The 14659-nt window shown below is 37.3% G+C and overlaps 2 protein-coding genes across 5 annotated transcripts in view; both read left to right on the top strand.

The window, feature by feature from the left end:
- The first annotated feature begins 898 nt into the window (after nt 1-898).
- LOC109100677 (peroxisomal N(1)-acetyl-spermine/spermidine oxidase-like) lies at nt 899-10407 on the top strand. Of its 4 annotated transcripts, XM_042737197.1 has the most exons (8): nt 899-1321; nt 2342-2834; nt 2955-3148; nt 3228-3483; nt 3566-3678; nt 3877-4031; nt 4181-4936; nt 5198-5256. In XM_042737197.1, exons 1-7 carry the CDS (start codon nt 1162-1164, stop codon nt 4325-4327), a joined length of 1518 nt encoding a protein of 505 aa, XP_042593131.1. In that variant the 5' UTR covers nt 899-1161; the 3' UTR covers nt 4328-4936; nt 5198-5256. The 4 variants fall into 4 exon arrangements, with proteins under 4 accessions (XP_042593131.1, XP_018969660.2, XP_018969659.2 ...); XM_019114115.2 differs by lacking the exons at nt 899-1321; nt 2342-2834; nt 2955-3148; ... (1 more) ...; nt 3566-3678; nt 3877-4031 and adding exons at nt 7471-8415; nt 8660-10340 and having other exon boundaries at nt 4332-4943; nt 5198-5799; XM_019114114.2 differs by lacking the exons at nt 899-1321; nt 2342-2834; nt 2955-3148; ... (1 more) ...; nt 3566-3678; nt 3877-4031 and adding exons at nt 7471-8415; nt 8660-10259 and having other exon boundaries at nt 4332-4936; nt 5198-5799.
- Nucleotides 10408-10718: 311 nt separating this feature from the next.
- The window catches only part of zcchc24 (zinc finger, CCHC domain containing 24), a 34725-nt gene continuing 30784 nt past the window's right edge, over nt 10719-14659 (top strand). Inside the window, exons 1-2 of the mRNA XM_019114113.2 lie at nt 10719-11231; nt 13789-13989. Of these exons, the coding sequence (XP_018969658.1) occupies nt 10995-11231; nt 13789-13989 (438 nt within the window). The 5' untranslated portion in view covers nt 10719-10994. The remainder of the gene's footprint in view (nt 11232-13788; nt 13990-14659) is intronic.

The following is a 14659-nucleotide window of genomic DNA, read 5'->3' as shown; positions in this document are numbered from 1 at the left end:
ATTTCCTGGAAAAGTAGCACAAGAAGAAAAGTAAACTCTGTGCTTGTGCTCACTTGTAAGTCTTTTATGCCACAAAATATGTAAGGTGTGATTTTTAAATAGGCCTAATGGTTTGAAATGTTTTGTATTTAATAACGTGATTTGTAATGACAGCAGAAATGTATTATTATATTTATTATTTTTGAGAAAATTTTTTGGATTTAGTAAAGCTTTTAACTTACGTAGGCCTACTTTTTAGTACTATTATCTAAGGAAACATTGGGAACCTAGGTCGCCATTTGACATGTATGCAGTAAATGAGGATTTTGTATGCTGTGTTTACCTGTGTAACTGGTTGGGTTGCTAACGAACAACCCGTTACCTCTTAAAACAAACACCAAAAAAAAAAAAAAAAAAAAAAAACCCTATGGCATGAACAAATAATACTATAATGCCCCCTTCTGGCGAGAATAACTATGTTATTACATTATATTGTTATTAAATAGACTTAAAAGGCTGTAAAATAAATTTTGGACGTTGGGTTTACAAAATTGCTTATTATTATAAATTATGTTCAGTATAAATTCAAGACCTGTCGTTTTCATAGTGTTCATAATTTACATTTAAAGTGTATTTATTAAAGTGCTTATAAATTAAAGTGCTTATAAATGAAAGGTTCAGCCAAAAATTCATAATATAACAAAAAGTTAAAAGAAAATATGTTATGACAAAGAGAAGGCTTCGCGCAAACAGCTGAGCATATGGTAAAATTAATAAATTAATACGGAAAATAAATAGATATGCATAAATGACAAATGACTGGCATTACTTAATTAGATGTAACATATGACGACAACATTAAAAATAATCAAATACAATTTTTAAATTAAGTGTAGGGATATACTCAAATGACTTCCGGACTATAGGACGTCGTTTGTCATGTGCAGTGAAAGCGAACTACGTGTTTACCATTTTTAGATTAATTTAACAGAGAGGAAACATGCATACAGTCATATTTCCATAGAATGATTGAGATTATTGTCTAGGCGACGTTACGTAGGCTACTCGGAGATCAAGTACAGTTCGGGGAGGAGCGTTTGCTGAAGTCCACAGCAGAGAGGAACCTTTTTTAGTTCGGTCCTCTGTGTTTTTACAGTCTGTGGTCGTGCACGAACCTATTCAATGGCGCTACGTTCAGCTCGTGATTCTCAGATATTTATAATCGGATGCGGCATCTCGGGAATTGGTGCAGCTCAGAAATTACTTCATCACGGTTTTCATAATGTACACATCATAGAAGCAACTGCGAGAAGCGGGGGGAGAATACGAACGGGCAGACTGGGTATGTAGCTACAGGCTTACTGCATCTGTCTGAAATCACTTGATGGGGAAATTTAGCTTTTAGAATTCGTTTACTTTTGTTTATTTTCATCATCTTATAGGATGATGACCGTCTCTTATCATTTCATATGTAAGGACTACATGAAAATTGGTTAGTTGGTTTAATTTACTTAATTGTACTGATATTTATCCTTCAGTTGTACTCTAAAATAGTTTCTTTTGCAACTATGTAGCTGTATCCGTGGGCGGGGCTTAACTGCACTTCCGGCTGTACCAAGTTGTCAAAATGGGTCACGTTGTCCATATCACTGGTTCTCAACCAGAGGCCTCAGCAAACTTATTTAATTAATAGTTACTGAAATTCCTGGAATGACAAAATTATGTGCAGGAAAATAAACAGCTTTGTCATAATTGTAGTACAAATACCAGTTGAAATGACCTTATACTGGGGGCCTTCGAGAGAACAAAGTTAAAAACTACTAGTATATCTTTTACAAAGGTTTTGAGTTAAGTCCAAATTTTCCATGTGAACCCAATAAAACCACTCTGGAATACAGTCAGCCAAGGGTCAACTATATGATAAAAGTACATTTTAACAGAGAGGTTGAATCATGTTCTGAGGACAAATGTATTCTTTGCAAATGTCAGGTCGGAGCAAGATAAAAAATGTATATAAGTTATTAACTACAGGATTTCTTGGCCACAAATAATGATTTGATATCATTTGTTACCTTCAATGTTTCTGCTGTTTGCTTTATATATATATATATATATATATATATATATATATATATATATATATATATATATATATATATATATATATGTACGTATATATATATTTGTATTAATTGTTTTGTATTATACTTGTTTTACTGTTTAAATTTAGGCATACTGGCAAATTTTTGACCAATGTTCAATATTTCAATTTGTTTGTTGCCAAGACTAGAATATACTTTGAGAAATATTCAGTAGATTAAAAAGATTTTTACACATTTAATTTTTTTCCCATTTGTTCAAGGTGATAACATTATAGAGATTGGTGCCAACTGGATCCATGGTCCATCAAAGGAAAACCCTGTGTTTCGTTTGGCATGTGACTATCAGCTCCTTGACAAAGAGTCAATGTCTGAAGAAAACCAGGCCATTGACGTTGGTGGTCATCCGCTGTTTGTTCCCAACTGGTTTACCAGTTCAGGTCGGAAACTGGGGCTTGAGACGATGGGGCCAGTGGTGGAGTTTTTCATGAAATTACTGGAAAGGAGTCAGCAGTTCCATGACAGTGGTGGAGAACCTCTGCCGAGCGTTGGGGAGTTTGTCAAGGCTGAGGTTGAACGACTGGCCCCAGAGGAGTGGAAGGAGGACCAGACTAACATTGCAGTAAAAGCGGCCATGATAAACACACTGTTGAAGCTGGAGTGCTGCGTCAGTGGAACCCACACGATGGATGATGTAGGCCTGGGAGCCTTCGGCATGTATAAAACTCTCCCAGGATTGGACTGCACTTTCCCAGGGTAAGTCTCAGACCCTTTCTTGTACGTTTTGAAGTGTCTCAGTTATCCAGTTCCAAAATGCTAAATCTTGTCAAGTTTGCAAACTAAACATGTTCATGCATTCCCCTTTTTTCCTCCTAGAGGTTATGAAGGTTTAATTGATCACATGATGAAGGAACTTCCTAAAGACCTAGTCTTGTACAACAAGCCAGTGAAGTGCATTCACTGGAACTACACCAAGAATGGACCATCAGGAACATCATTTCCTGTTACGATTGAATGTGTGAATGGAGAGACATTTGCAGCAGACCATGTGATTGTCACTGTCCCACTGGGTACGTATAGATTCAGCATGACTTAATGTGAATGATTAGCATCCAACACTTATTTGTAATCAGTGCTGTTTCATTACAGGGTACCTTAAGAAGCACCAGAGCACTTTTCTGAGCCCTCCTCCTCCACTGCATAAATTGCACTCCATCCAGAGAATGGGCTTTGGGACCAACAACAAGATCTTTCTTGAGTTCGAGCAGCCTTTCTGGGATGAAGATTGTGAATTGATCTACCTCGTCTGGGAGGACGAGACACATCTTGCTGATGTTGTTTCTGATGTAAAGATGTCCTGGATCAGAAAGTTAGTTGGGTTCACTGTGCTGAAGCCCACAGAGAGGTAAACATAGTCTTTAATTATGTTTTAACTACTGCAATTTATGCCATAATAAATATGACATTACTTTTCTGTTGTTGTGCAGATATGGGCATGTGCTCTGTGGATGGATCGCAGGACGGGAGTCTGAGCACATGGAAACTCTGTCTGAGCATGAAGTGCTGCACAGTGTCACACAGCTCCTGCGCATATTTACTGGTAACATTTTTACTATGTACAAGAGGTTAACAGCTTAATAGGACATCATTTGATGGGGTCCAAAATCTGAGACCACACTAAAAATGTGGGAATAAAAATCTCATTTAATACCTGGAAATATACAGTTCAGATCACATGTGAAAAAAAAAGAAAGAAAAAAAAAAAGAAATAACTTCTGAAATTCTTCTTAATTTTCAGGAAATCCAACTCTTACACCAAGGAAGCTTTTAAGATCTCAGTGGTTCCATGAACCCTATTCCTGTGGATCTTACACCTATGTGGCCAAAGGTTGCTCAGGATATGACATAGATAACCTTGCTGAACCCTTGCCGCTGAAAGGCTCAAATTCTAAGGTGCAGCTACTCTCATTTTGTCAGTGTTTGTTCAAGCAACTAGATTTCATTCTTCTTTTGAACAGTACGCTATATATAGTAATTTCCCCTTTACTCTTACTCTTCTTTCAGTTATTATTTGATAATATCTTGACTGTTTGTTTTTGCAGTCTTTGCAGGTGTTATTTGCAGGAGAAGCCACACATAGGTCTTTCTTCTCTACAGTTCATGGAGCGTTGCTAAGCGGCTGGAGAGAAGCAGAGCGTCTTGCATCTCACTACACTCCTGCCTCTGGGTCATTCTCATCTAAACTATGAAAACTGTCTTCCTGTTCTGAAGAGTGAGAAGGATCGACTGGCATTTTCAGAAGATCTGAAGTAGTTGGTGCCTTATAAGGGGAATAGGAGGAAAATCTGAATGTAGTGGCGATTGTAGGCTACTTACGATTGTACAGCATGACAAATGTTTAAAATGCCATCCAATTTAATGTAATCACATTCAGCAAATGTGGATTTGTGGGTATCTCAGAATTTCAAATAATTTCAGTATATAGCTGTTCTTTGCACAAATAGTAATTGTTTTTTGTGATCTGAAAATGTTTGTATGTTAAACATACCTTTATAAAGTTTTCTGTTTTTATAAACTTACAAAATGGAATGAATAATTTAGGAAACTGGAAACTGTTCTTAAATTGTATTTCTCTAAATGAGACACTATAAATTTGCAGGTAAAACAGTAAATATTCTTTGTGCACAGAATTTACCCAGAATTAATATTCTCAATCCTGCCCAGTAGGTGGCAGTATACACATATACAGTTGCTTCTCAACTCGTTACTAAAGCCACAAAAGAAGAGGATTCAGCAACGCGAACATGGCTTATCTTTTAGTCAACAAAAAAAGTCAATTTTCTGAATGCAAGTAACTGGTGAGTGGTATGTCATATGCCCGCAACGGCAACATTTCGTTTTAATTATTACCTAAAAAAAATGCTATTTTTTTTTTCCATTGAAGTCAATGCAGTGTTTATTTACCATGAGTGTATTTCATGGTTGTTTTAGTTTAGCAAGCTATGCAGTTGCATTGTAATGATTATAAGAGAATAAAGCAATCTCACAAGTAATTTTAATATAAAAATAACAATTACATCGTTTCGACAGAGCATTAATATTTACCTATTTTGTTATAGTTCTGGTTCGGCCTTTGGAAGAATTCCCGTCCAGACTCAAGAAGAACTAGTTGAATTAGAGCTGGGCATCGGAAGTAAAAAACTTGTTAAAATGGAGCAAGATTTGCCATCTGCGAAAGCAGTTTCCCAGCACTTTATGAATGGCTGGTTAAAAAGCGAAGATGACAGTTCACTGACCTTGCAATCAGACTTCATTAAGTCAGAAATACAAGTTAAAGTGGAACCTGATCAAGATGACTCGTCAGTGCTTGATGAGAACGAGCTAGGATCGTTTTCTCGTTCTCAGGGGAATGTTAAAGAGGAGTTTTTGGACCTTGGTCTGCAAATCTTACCAACTGGCCTAATGCCTCCAGTTGAGATGAAAGAAGAGCTTGAAATCACAGCGAACACGCACACTTCTCCAGATAAACCTCTGAACAAAAGAACTGACACATCAAGCAAAAGAAAAAAATTTACCGAAAAGAAAAGAACATCAAGAAAAAGAAACTCAACAGAGCCAACAAAACAAATTATACCAACTAAAATGAATTCTGATGTGTCAAGTGAAAGAATGAAATCGTTAATAATGCAGGGAAACGCCACACAACATCCAGAGAAAGCAGGTAATGGCAGAACCTCCAACAAACAGCATAAAGAAGAGCGATTTAGTTGTGAAACCTGTGGGAAAGAATTCCAGCGGTCAGATCTTCTCACGGATCATGTGAAAATTCACAGAAGACAGAAACCATATGGTTGTGATCAATGTGAAATGAAGTTTGCCAAGCCCTCTTATTTGAAAATACACTTGCGTAGACATGCCGGTGACAGGCCTTTTCCATGTAACCAGTGTGAGAAGAGGTTTTTTGACATCTATGACTTAAGGGTGCACCAGAGAGATCACACTGGAGAGAGACCTTATATGTGCCCTGAGTGTGGAAAGAGTTTTAAACGTGTTTACATACTTAACAAACATAAACGGACCCACTCAAATGAGAGACCTTTCCAGTGCTCTGTGTGTGGTAAAGCGTACAGATATGGGTACAGTTACAGATTGCATCTGAAAAACCATCTCGATTAGGGTCCATGATGTGTATCGGCATTTTTCGTAACAGTAAAAGGGTTTAAATTTGTATTCCTTCCTTAAAGGATGAATATTTCCTGATGTTAAGTGGAAAATGTGTTTTAGTATTTGATTTGAGAAGGCTTTTTGACTGAAATCATTTTTTATCTATGCTTTTTATGGTGGTTTGAAAGAATCATCTCATTCCCATGAATGATTTTGTTCCACTCTTGAAGAGTGTGTAGTTTGTTCCTGTAGATGTCCAGTAGTTTATAATAGACAATACTCTTGCTTCTTACACATTTTTAATGTTTTACAAGCGGCTTTCTGTAGCAAGCTGGCATTAAAATGAGAGGATTACAGACTTAATTCTCAGTTCTCTTTCTGACATCTTGTGTTTGAAGAAATGTTTCAGTTCAGGAGAATCAAATGATGCATAGAGAAGATATCACAAATTGGTATAGAATGAAGTGTGTATGATAAAGTATCAACACTGTGAAAACAAACCTTTCTTAATTTAAATGATAAAATGATAATGGTTTAGAAATAAAATACATGTCTATCTGTACTACTGTTCAAAAGGTTGGGGTTGATATTTTTAGGGATATTTATTTTTTAGTTCTTGAATTAATTCTCTTATGCTAATTTATTTCATAAAATTACAGTAAAGCTAAATTTTCAGCAGTCATTACTCCAGTCTTCAGTGTAACATGATTCTTTAGAAGTCATTCTAATATGTAGATTTGCTGCTTAAGAAACATATCTTATCAATGTTGAAAACAATAATTTTTTTGGTGCAACATGAGGGTGAGTAAATGTTGGGGTGAGTAATTGTTTTACCATTTCTCCACCAGAGGGAGACCAAATGCTGCACATTCTGACCCCACCTGAGTTTTTGCTGAGCAAGCGAATACCCAGTATGCAGCCAGTTTGATAGAACTGTTCATATCAAAATGATGACAGCACAACTATTGCATTTTTTTAAATATTAAAAATGGCATCTTTTGCAAATTAATATTTTTAGTATACAGTCATCAGTAGTGTGTTTGATAAGATGGGTTTATACGGAATAAGAGGAAAGAATATTCTGTGTGCGCTATGGTGGAAGTTCATGTAAGTGAATTACTAAAAGCGTAATTAACATGAATAATACCACTGATGCATATTTTGAACTTTTCTTAAATTTACTGATGCCACTACAACTGTTCGTGCTTGTGTGTTTGTATTTTTACAGATTTTTCTATGGCGTGCCATAAAAAGCCTGCAACTGAGGTCACACATGCACTAAGAGAAGAATATGAATCCATTGCTGCCCCTGATTTGGAATCTGAGGTCTCTGATAGTGGTGTCCCAGATTTGACAGAAGGTCAGAAAACTGTACTCACAGACTTCGAGTTCTCATCTGAGGAATCTAGTGATGAGGAGAGTGAAGATCACTTGAGTCGATGGAGCAAAGGGGACTCTTATTGGAGCAAATATCCTCCTCAAAGCGAAACCATGACCTCCTCACAGAGCTGTCCAGGGCCTGCACCCGGGTCTTCAGTAGAGACACCTAAAGATGCCTGGGAACTTTTCATGAGTGAAAACATCATTGATGAGATCCTGCAATGCACCAACTTGGGTGGACTGAGAGCAGCATTAGCAAAAGGCAAAGTGTGGCAAAGGATCACTAAAGAAGAGCTAAAAGCCTTTATTGGTCTGAGCCTTCTCATTGGTGTGGAGAGAAGTTGTGATGTCCCAATCCGGGAACTGTTTATGGATCCGTTACAGAACCCACTATATAGAGCTACCATGTCTGTTGGTAGATATCAAGACCTTCACAGATTTCTGCAATTTGATAACAAGAAAACCAGAGTGGCAAGAGAGGCATCAGATCACATGGCAGCCTTCCGAAATGTGTGGGACCTGTTCCTGATCAACTGCAGGAAAAGGTTCATCCCGAGGGATTGTGTCACTGTGGGTGAGCAGCTTGTGCCATTCCAGGGAAGATGCAAGTTTCTGCAACACGTGCCAAGCCGCCCTACCGAGAGTGGCATAAAAATCTTTTGGATGTGCGATGCCGAGGTCCCCTACGCCATTGATGGGGTCATCTACACAGGCAGACAGCCGGGAGAGGAGACTGAGGAGAACCTGGCAGAGAACACAGTCCTGAGGTTGTCCAATGGACTTCAGCAAAAAGGTAAACATTTTCATCAAAGAATCCTAATAAAAGATTGCCACTAGTAGTATATTTTTCCATTAGAGACACTTTGGGTTAACTAGCTTCCTTAAAAGCACAAAGAGTTTCATAGTTTACTTCTTGTAGGGATCAAACCAGCAGCCTTCTTAAAACCAGCCCTCAGCCACAAACACTGTGCCAGACCATCATCATTGTTGTTGTTTTACCTAATGACCTTGCCTTTTGTGTTTGTTTCTCGTGATAGGTCTCAACATTACAATGGACAGCTTCTTCACCAGTGTCCCTCTGGCAGAGAAGCTTTTCGAGAAAAGCTTGACCATGCTTGGGGCCCTTCACCATAAGAATCCACATGTGCCGCCGATTATGAAGCCATCCAAGTTACGAGGACTACATACCTCTGAGTTTGGTTTTTGTGGCAAAGTAGTCATGGTGAGCTATGTGCCAAAACTAAAAAAGGCAGTGATTCTGTTGAGTACAATGCATACCAGCAAAGCGCTGAATGAAACAAGTGCTAAAAACAAGCCAGAGGTCATTCAGTACTACAGCCGCACCAAAGGAGGAGTCAGCAGTGTTAGGCTAATAGCTGAAAAATATACTTGCAAGCGGCAAACAAAGAGATGGCCTATGCTGCTTTGGTATAACATGTTGGATATTGCCATTGTAAACTCCTACTCCATTTTCATTGCTCAGCACCCTAGCTTCATGGGAGGTGGTCATAACACCCAGCGCTTGTTCATAAAAGAGCTAGTGAAAGAGCTTGTAGTGCCTCAGATACATAGACGCAGAGAAGAAAGCCCTGGATTATCCATGATCATCCTTGAGGCCATGGACAGATGTGGGATGCCCACATCATTGCCAGCTGTCAATTTCGAGCTCCAAGAACAGAACTGTCAGAACAGAATAAGAAAAAGATGTTATTACTGTCCATCTGGAAGAGACAGAAAAGTGAGCAAGTTCTGCAGTGAATGCAGTCGCCCTGTCTGCAAAGATCACAGTCACATGTCGGTGATTTGCTACCAGTGCATGCCTTAAATCCCATACAGAAACAGTTTCTATATTTCTATTCTGCAGTAATAGTGACTCTTCTGCTGACAAGTTTGATTTCTAAAGGATTTCTTGTAGCACTGTTGTTTAAAACATTTAGTGTGCATTGTAAATATGGTTTCTTTAATACTTGATCTTTGATTAATTATCTTTAATTGTACAATGTAAATCTGACATCCATGCTTTTAGATATAATGTTGAATTCAAAGATATTTCAGTTTCATGCATTAAACTTGAACATTGATTTATCAAAATTGAATCGTTTACTAAACATGTATACATTTATATGAATGCTGTGAATCTAATTAAATCCCAGATACATTCTTTGGGGTAATGTTACCTGTTCAATTTAGATAAGTCAGGTGAATGCAGTGTTAAAAAGTGTCTGCAAGTGAGTATGTTAACAACACCACAAGGTGGAGCACTAAACAGTTTTTTTAGATTGTAGGCCAGAATACCTCAGGTGAATTATTGTTGTTTTGTTGGTTTGCTGTGTGAGAGTCCTTTAGATTATTTAAAAAACCATCTGGTCAAGCAAAATGCAGCCGTTATGTTCTGGGTGTGTTTATTTCTTCTTTTTTCTTCTTAGTAGGGCTTTTGTTTTCTTTACCGCTTCTGCTTAAATATGATTGATTAAATTGAAAACAAATGTTCCTTCCAAAACTAGTACCTGATGTGATTGGTCTTTTTTCAGGTGTTTTTAAGGAAAGTTTCCCTGGGATCTGTTTGTGGGTTATCACTTAAGAATCTCACCCCTGTTGTTAAATAAACAAACCCATTTGCTTACATCAGCCTATTGGTTTCCTTCAGGTGTTTAGTTTCACAAATACCTCTAACCTCTTCCATGTGAACTGGTGTAAGTTAAGTTGTTTTGTAGGGGGGATTTTCTAAAGCGTGTTAGTGGTTTTCTTTACCCTTTACAATAAGTATGGTAATAAAATACTAAATGTATCAATAAACGACACTTTTTAAATGCTTATAAAATAGATTGTGCTTTGCTATAACTGCTCTGTAGGATCTGCATTTTAGACATGATCTCGTTTAAAATAATTTTAAGCTATATGAAACTACGAACCAAGCTATTTTTCAAATAGTTGTGTTTTTAAATACGTTCCGTGATAAATATGAATATTCTGTTGAAAATAGCTAGTAGCCAATCATCAACAGATTGTCACTATATAGAAGCGCGTATGTTAAACAGCGCGTGTTGATTGGCCGTGTGAGATACTGACGCGCGCAGACGCTACATGAATATTCAACGAGTTCCTTGCTGTTACAGTGCAAATAAAGCGAGATAACGGGCCGTGGACAGCGGGCTTAAACTTTTTATTCTGACATATCAGAGCAATGACTTTTGTGTAATTATAAACCTGGGACACGGATCCCAGCGAAGGAATAGGGTCTGTGCTGGAAGGAGAGAGAGAAGCGCTGATTTTTTTGGGTGTGGAAAACCGGACGGCGCATTCACAGTAGATTCTGAACAAGTTTGCCTTTTCCAAAAGTAACAGTGGAAGAGTGAAAGTTACAGTAACAACATGAGCTTGCTGTCTGCTATAGACACCAGTACCTCAGTGTACCAGCCTGCACAGCTTCTCAACTGGGTTTACCTTTCTTTACAAGACACGCATCAGACGAGTGCTTTCGATGCTTTCCGACCCGAGCCCAACTCTTCCCATCCGGACCTGAACTACAGCAAAACTCCTGCCAATGACCTGAGCTCCTCTCTCAACTCCAACTATCTCAACAACTTCTTTCAGCTGCAGAGGAATGAGGTAACTTGTTTTCGGTTCTCCTACAGATGATTTTTTGGAAATAAGTTCGTGGAGATAACGGTCCCTGCCGACTGGAATAAGATTTATTATGTAAAGCGCAGTTGACTATGCATGTCTAATGTAGCGCGCGTCTAGTCTTGGTTACATTTGTACAAAACACAAATGCTTACATAATCTTTTAATATATGGAAACGTGAAACAATTGTTTTTTTTTTTTTTTTTCATTTCTATCGTGTATTAAAAATGAATCCCATTTATTTATTTTATTGCAATACTATGCAAAGAATTTATAGTTTCAAGGATCATTAATATCTTTGCACACTCAGTTTATTGTATTTTGTTACAGCACGTGTACAGCCAAATGAGGCAGTCATCCATGAAAGTTTCTTATTTTGATCATAAGACTACTTACTGATTTCTACAGGCCTAAAATGTGTGCTGCCATAATTGAGTTTGGGATAATCAAAAATGATGCTCATTTCTGAGGTTGTAATAGTTGCTGAAGACATATAACACTTCAATCTGTATTATTATTATTATCACATAAAGAAAGATGTTATTCAGTGATCCTCACTGAATAATTAGATATGACTGTATTATCAAAAAAGTAGATTGTGCCAATTTATATAAATAAAGTTTTAAGGAAAATTCATAAATTAGTATGTTTGTATTTAAGTGTTTTATAGTTCAAAAGTTATTTCAAGATATTTCAAGTGAGATTAATAAAGGCCTACATTTGAAAACTACTACCTATACTAATCTAATTAAATATAATAGTTATGACACTTTGTATGGTAAAGAAGCGCACATGGAACTAAAAGTCTATTTAATCTTTTTGTACTCTTTCATTAAATTTTTCTAAATGAGAGAATTACTTCCAGAAGCTTGAACATATGAATGCATTTTCTTTTTAATGATGTAATGACAGTGTTGTGGCTGAGACAGAGGTAAAGTGTTGATGTTTAGTGGAAAGTTTGAGGAAGGGCAAAACTTTTATTCGTAATCAGAGTTAATAAAAACATTATGACAAGTTCTCTCTCTTTTTCTTCCTCCCCCTTTAGGTTTCTCCCCCTTTCTTTTTTTTCCCTCTCTCTTTTCTTTTTCTCATATGTGGAGAGTTAAGAATGCTTTTAAAAAATTCCGTATTACACAAAGAGCTTTTTTCTCCCCACTCTGTGAGGCCAGAAACTAAGGAAGAAGGTTGGAACTAGAATTCTAGATTTTTTAATTATCTTTGTTTGTATAACTTACCAAAATGTCTACACCTTTCTAAGAAAGTGTTAACTGGGATTGTGTGTGTTAGTGGTGAATGGCAGTAGTTAGAAGCGACCCCCTGACTGGCTCTCCAGCTGTGTGAAGGGGTGAGGAGAGATGTCCTCCACTGGTGTAAATGTGTGTGAGAGCCGTATCCCTTAGGAGACACATAGCCAAATTCCTTTCTGACAGCTACAATCAGTATTGCGGTTGCATTATTACATTGACAATGGATAATAAGTGTATGAATGCATTCAGACATAACTGCTGATCATCGTAATTTTTGTAGTTTCATGATGTTTAAAAATTGACATTTAAAACATGGCTCTGCGGTTTGTTCATTTTTTGTTTACACAGAACTCCATAAATTTCCATTGCCTTTTTATATACTTCTTGTTGATCTTAGACTTCACTGCTGGTCATAACTCACAATAACAATGTAGCTGGATGCTTAGTTTCTCATGACACAACTTTTTATAGGCCTAATATTTTTTGAAAATAACATGTCTAAAGATTTCTAATTTTATGTAACTCATAATCTTTTGTCACACACACTCAGTTCTAAGTTTTGAATTTAGGAGGAATTGATTTGTGTGTTTCTCATGAATTTCTCTCACAGAGAATAAATGTCAGCTAGATGTGACTGGCCAAGATGGAAAATGAACGTCACATGTACAGCTGTAAAAGAAAGATCTAAAAAAACTTAATTGCTGCATTCAGAGTTGATCTAACTGATGAAAACAGACTCGTCTGAGAGATACGTGCAGAAACTGTTTATTGTCCTGGCTTGCTGAGAACTAGATGACAGTTATCTGGACTTGCCAAGTATAAAGTTTCAGGACTGTCCAACATGAGACTTCAACAATAACATAACCTTCCAAAGCATAACCAGAGGAAGACATCACTCAAGCAACATCTTCCTATCCAAACCGTCTGTAGCATGTGTTTGATTATCTACTGTACTCTGTGTGGTTAAATGGCAATCTGATTTGCAAATCTTAGACTCATGTACTTATCACTGGCTTTAGTGGATTATGTCACCCCAGTTTAGGAACTGATCCTGAATTAGGAATCTCATTTATTCGATAATATGCCTAATATACTAAAGTTCCACATAATTGAGGACATTGTTTTTGATTATGTGCTTAATCATATTTTGCATTTTTCTTACAGCTTTAGCCTATAGACTGTATTTAAGAGCAGCATATTATGACATGTTAAAAAGACGTAGTGTGCTTCAGTTTCGTGTTTACATTGGGATAAGCTAATTTTTGGATTGTGGATGTCCTGTTATGCTTTGCAGGCCCTGAATAATGGTTTATACAAAAGTGTGTCACCGTACGGCTCTCTTAACAACATAGTGGATGGGCTGAACTCTCTAACGGACCACTTCTCTGACCTTTCCCTGTACTCTGAGCCACGCAAACCCAGCAAGAGACCTCCACCAAACTACCTGTGCCATCTCTGCTTCAACAAGGGACACTATATCAAAGACTGCCCGCAGGTAAGCAGCCAACGAACTCTGTGCACCCTGGGGAGATAGAAAGAGAGACATGCTGCTTCATTGACCTACTTGTCAAACAGACATCTCTCTGTCTTTTTAGTCATGTGTATCAAGTAAATTCAGAGAGCTACTGTGCTGAGCATTGAGAGGTAACACCAAGCCACTGAGCAGTCTTTTTTTAAACATGAATATCATCTGATTTTCTTTCTTTTTTTTAATCTAACTTTCTCTGGCATCTGACAGTGACATTAGTCGATAATGACAAAAACATTAACATCAGGGATATCACACATAAAATGTGTTCAGCAGGAAATACAATCATTTTTCTCTTAGCCACGTGTGTTTCGCATGTGATTTTCGCCGTTTTTGTTCTAACAAATGTAACTAAAAGCTTCATAAAGCAGTGGTTTTGTGTAGATGCATAACAATATGTTTACAAAGCAACACATTTAAACAAATGGTCAAGTTGATGTAGAATGAATGGACTTTGTGAGAAAAGAAATGCTGCAAAAGTCAGAGATGCCGTAGTGAGAATGTTTAGCCCTCGAGATAAACAGGTGACAAGTTTGTGAATTAAATTCGCTTATGTGCTTAAATGTACTGTTTTACTAGGAAAACCATAGGAAATCATGAGAAACCCCTCCCTGACCTTTAATTGTCTTGTTTCGAC

Source organism: Cyprinus carpio, chromosome B13 (genome assembly GCF_018340385.1).
Source record: "Cyprinus carpio isolate SPL01 chromosome B13, ASM1834038v1, whole genome shotgun sequence".
In the NCBI taxonomy this organism is placed as follows: domain Eukaryota; kingdom Metazoa; phylum Chordata; class Actinopteri; order Cypriniformes; family Cyprinidae; genus Cyprinus; species Cyprinus carpio.
Note: the sequence above shows the minus strand (reverse complement) of the source record. Positions and strands in the feature narration are given on the sequence as shown.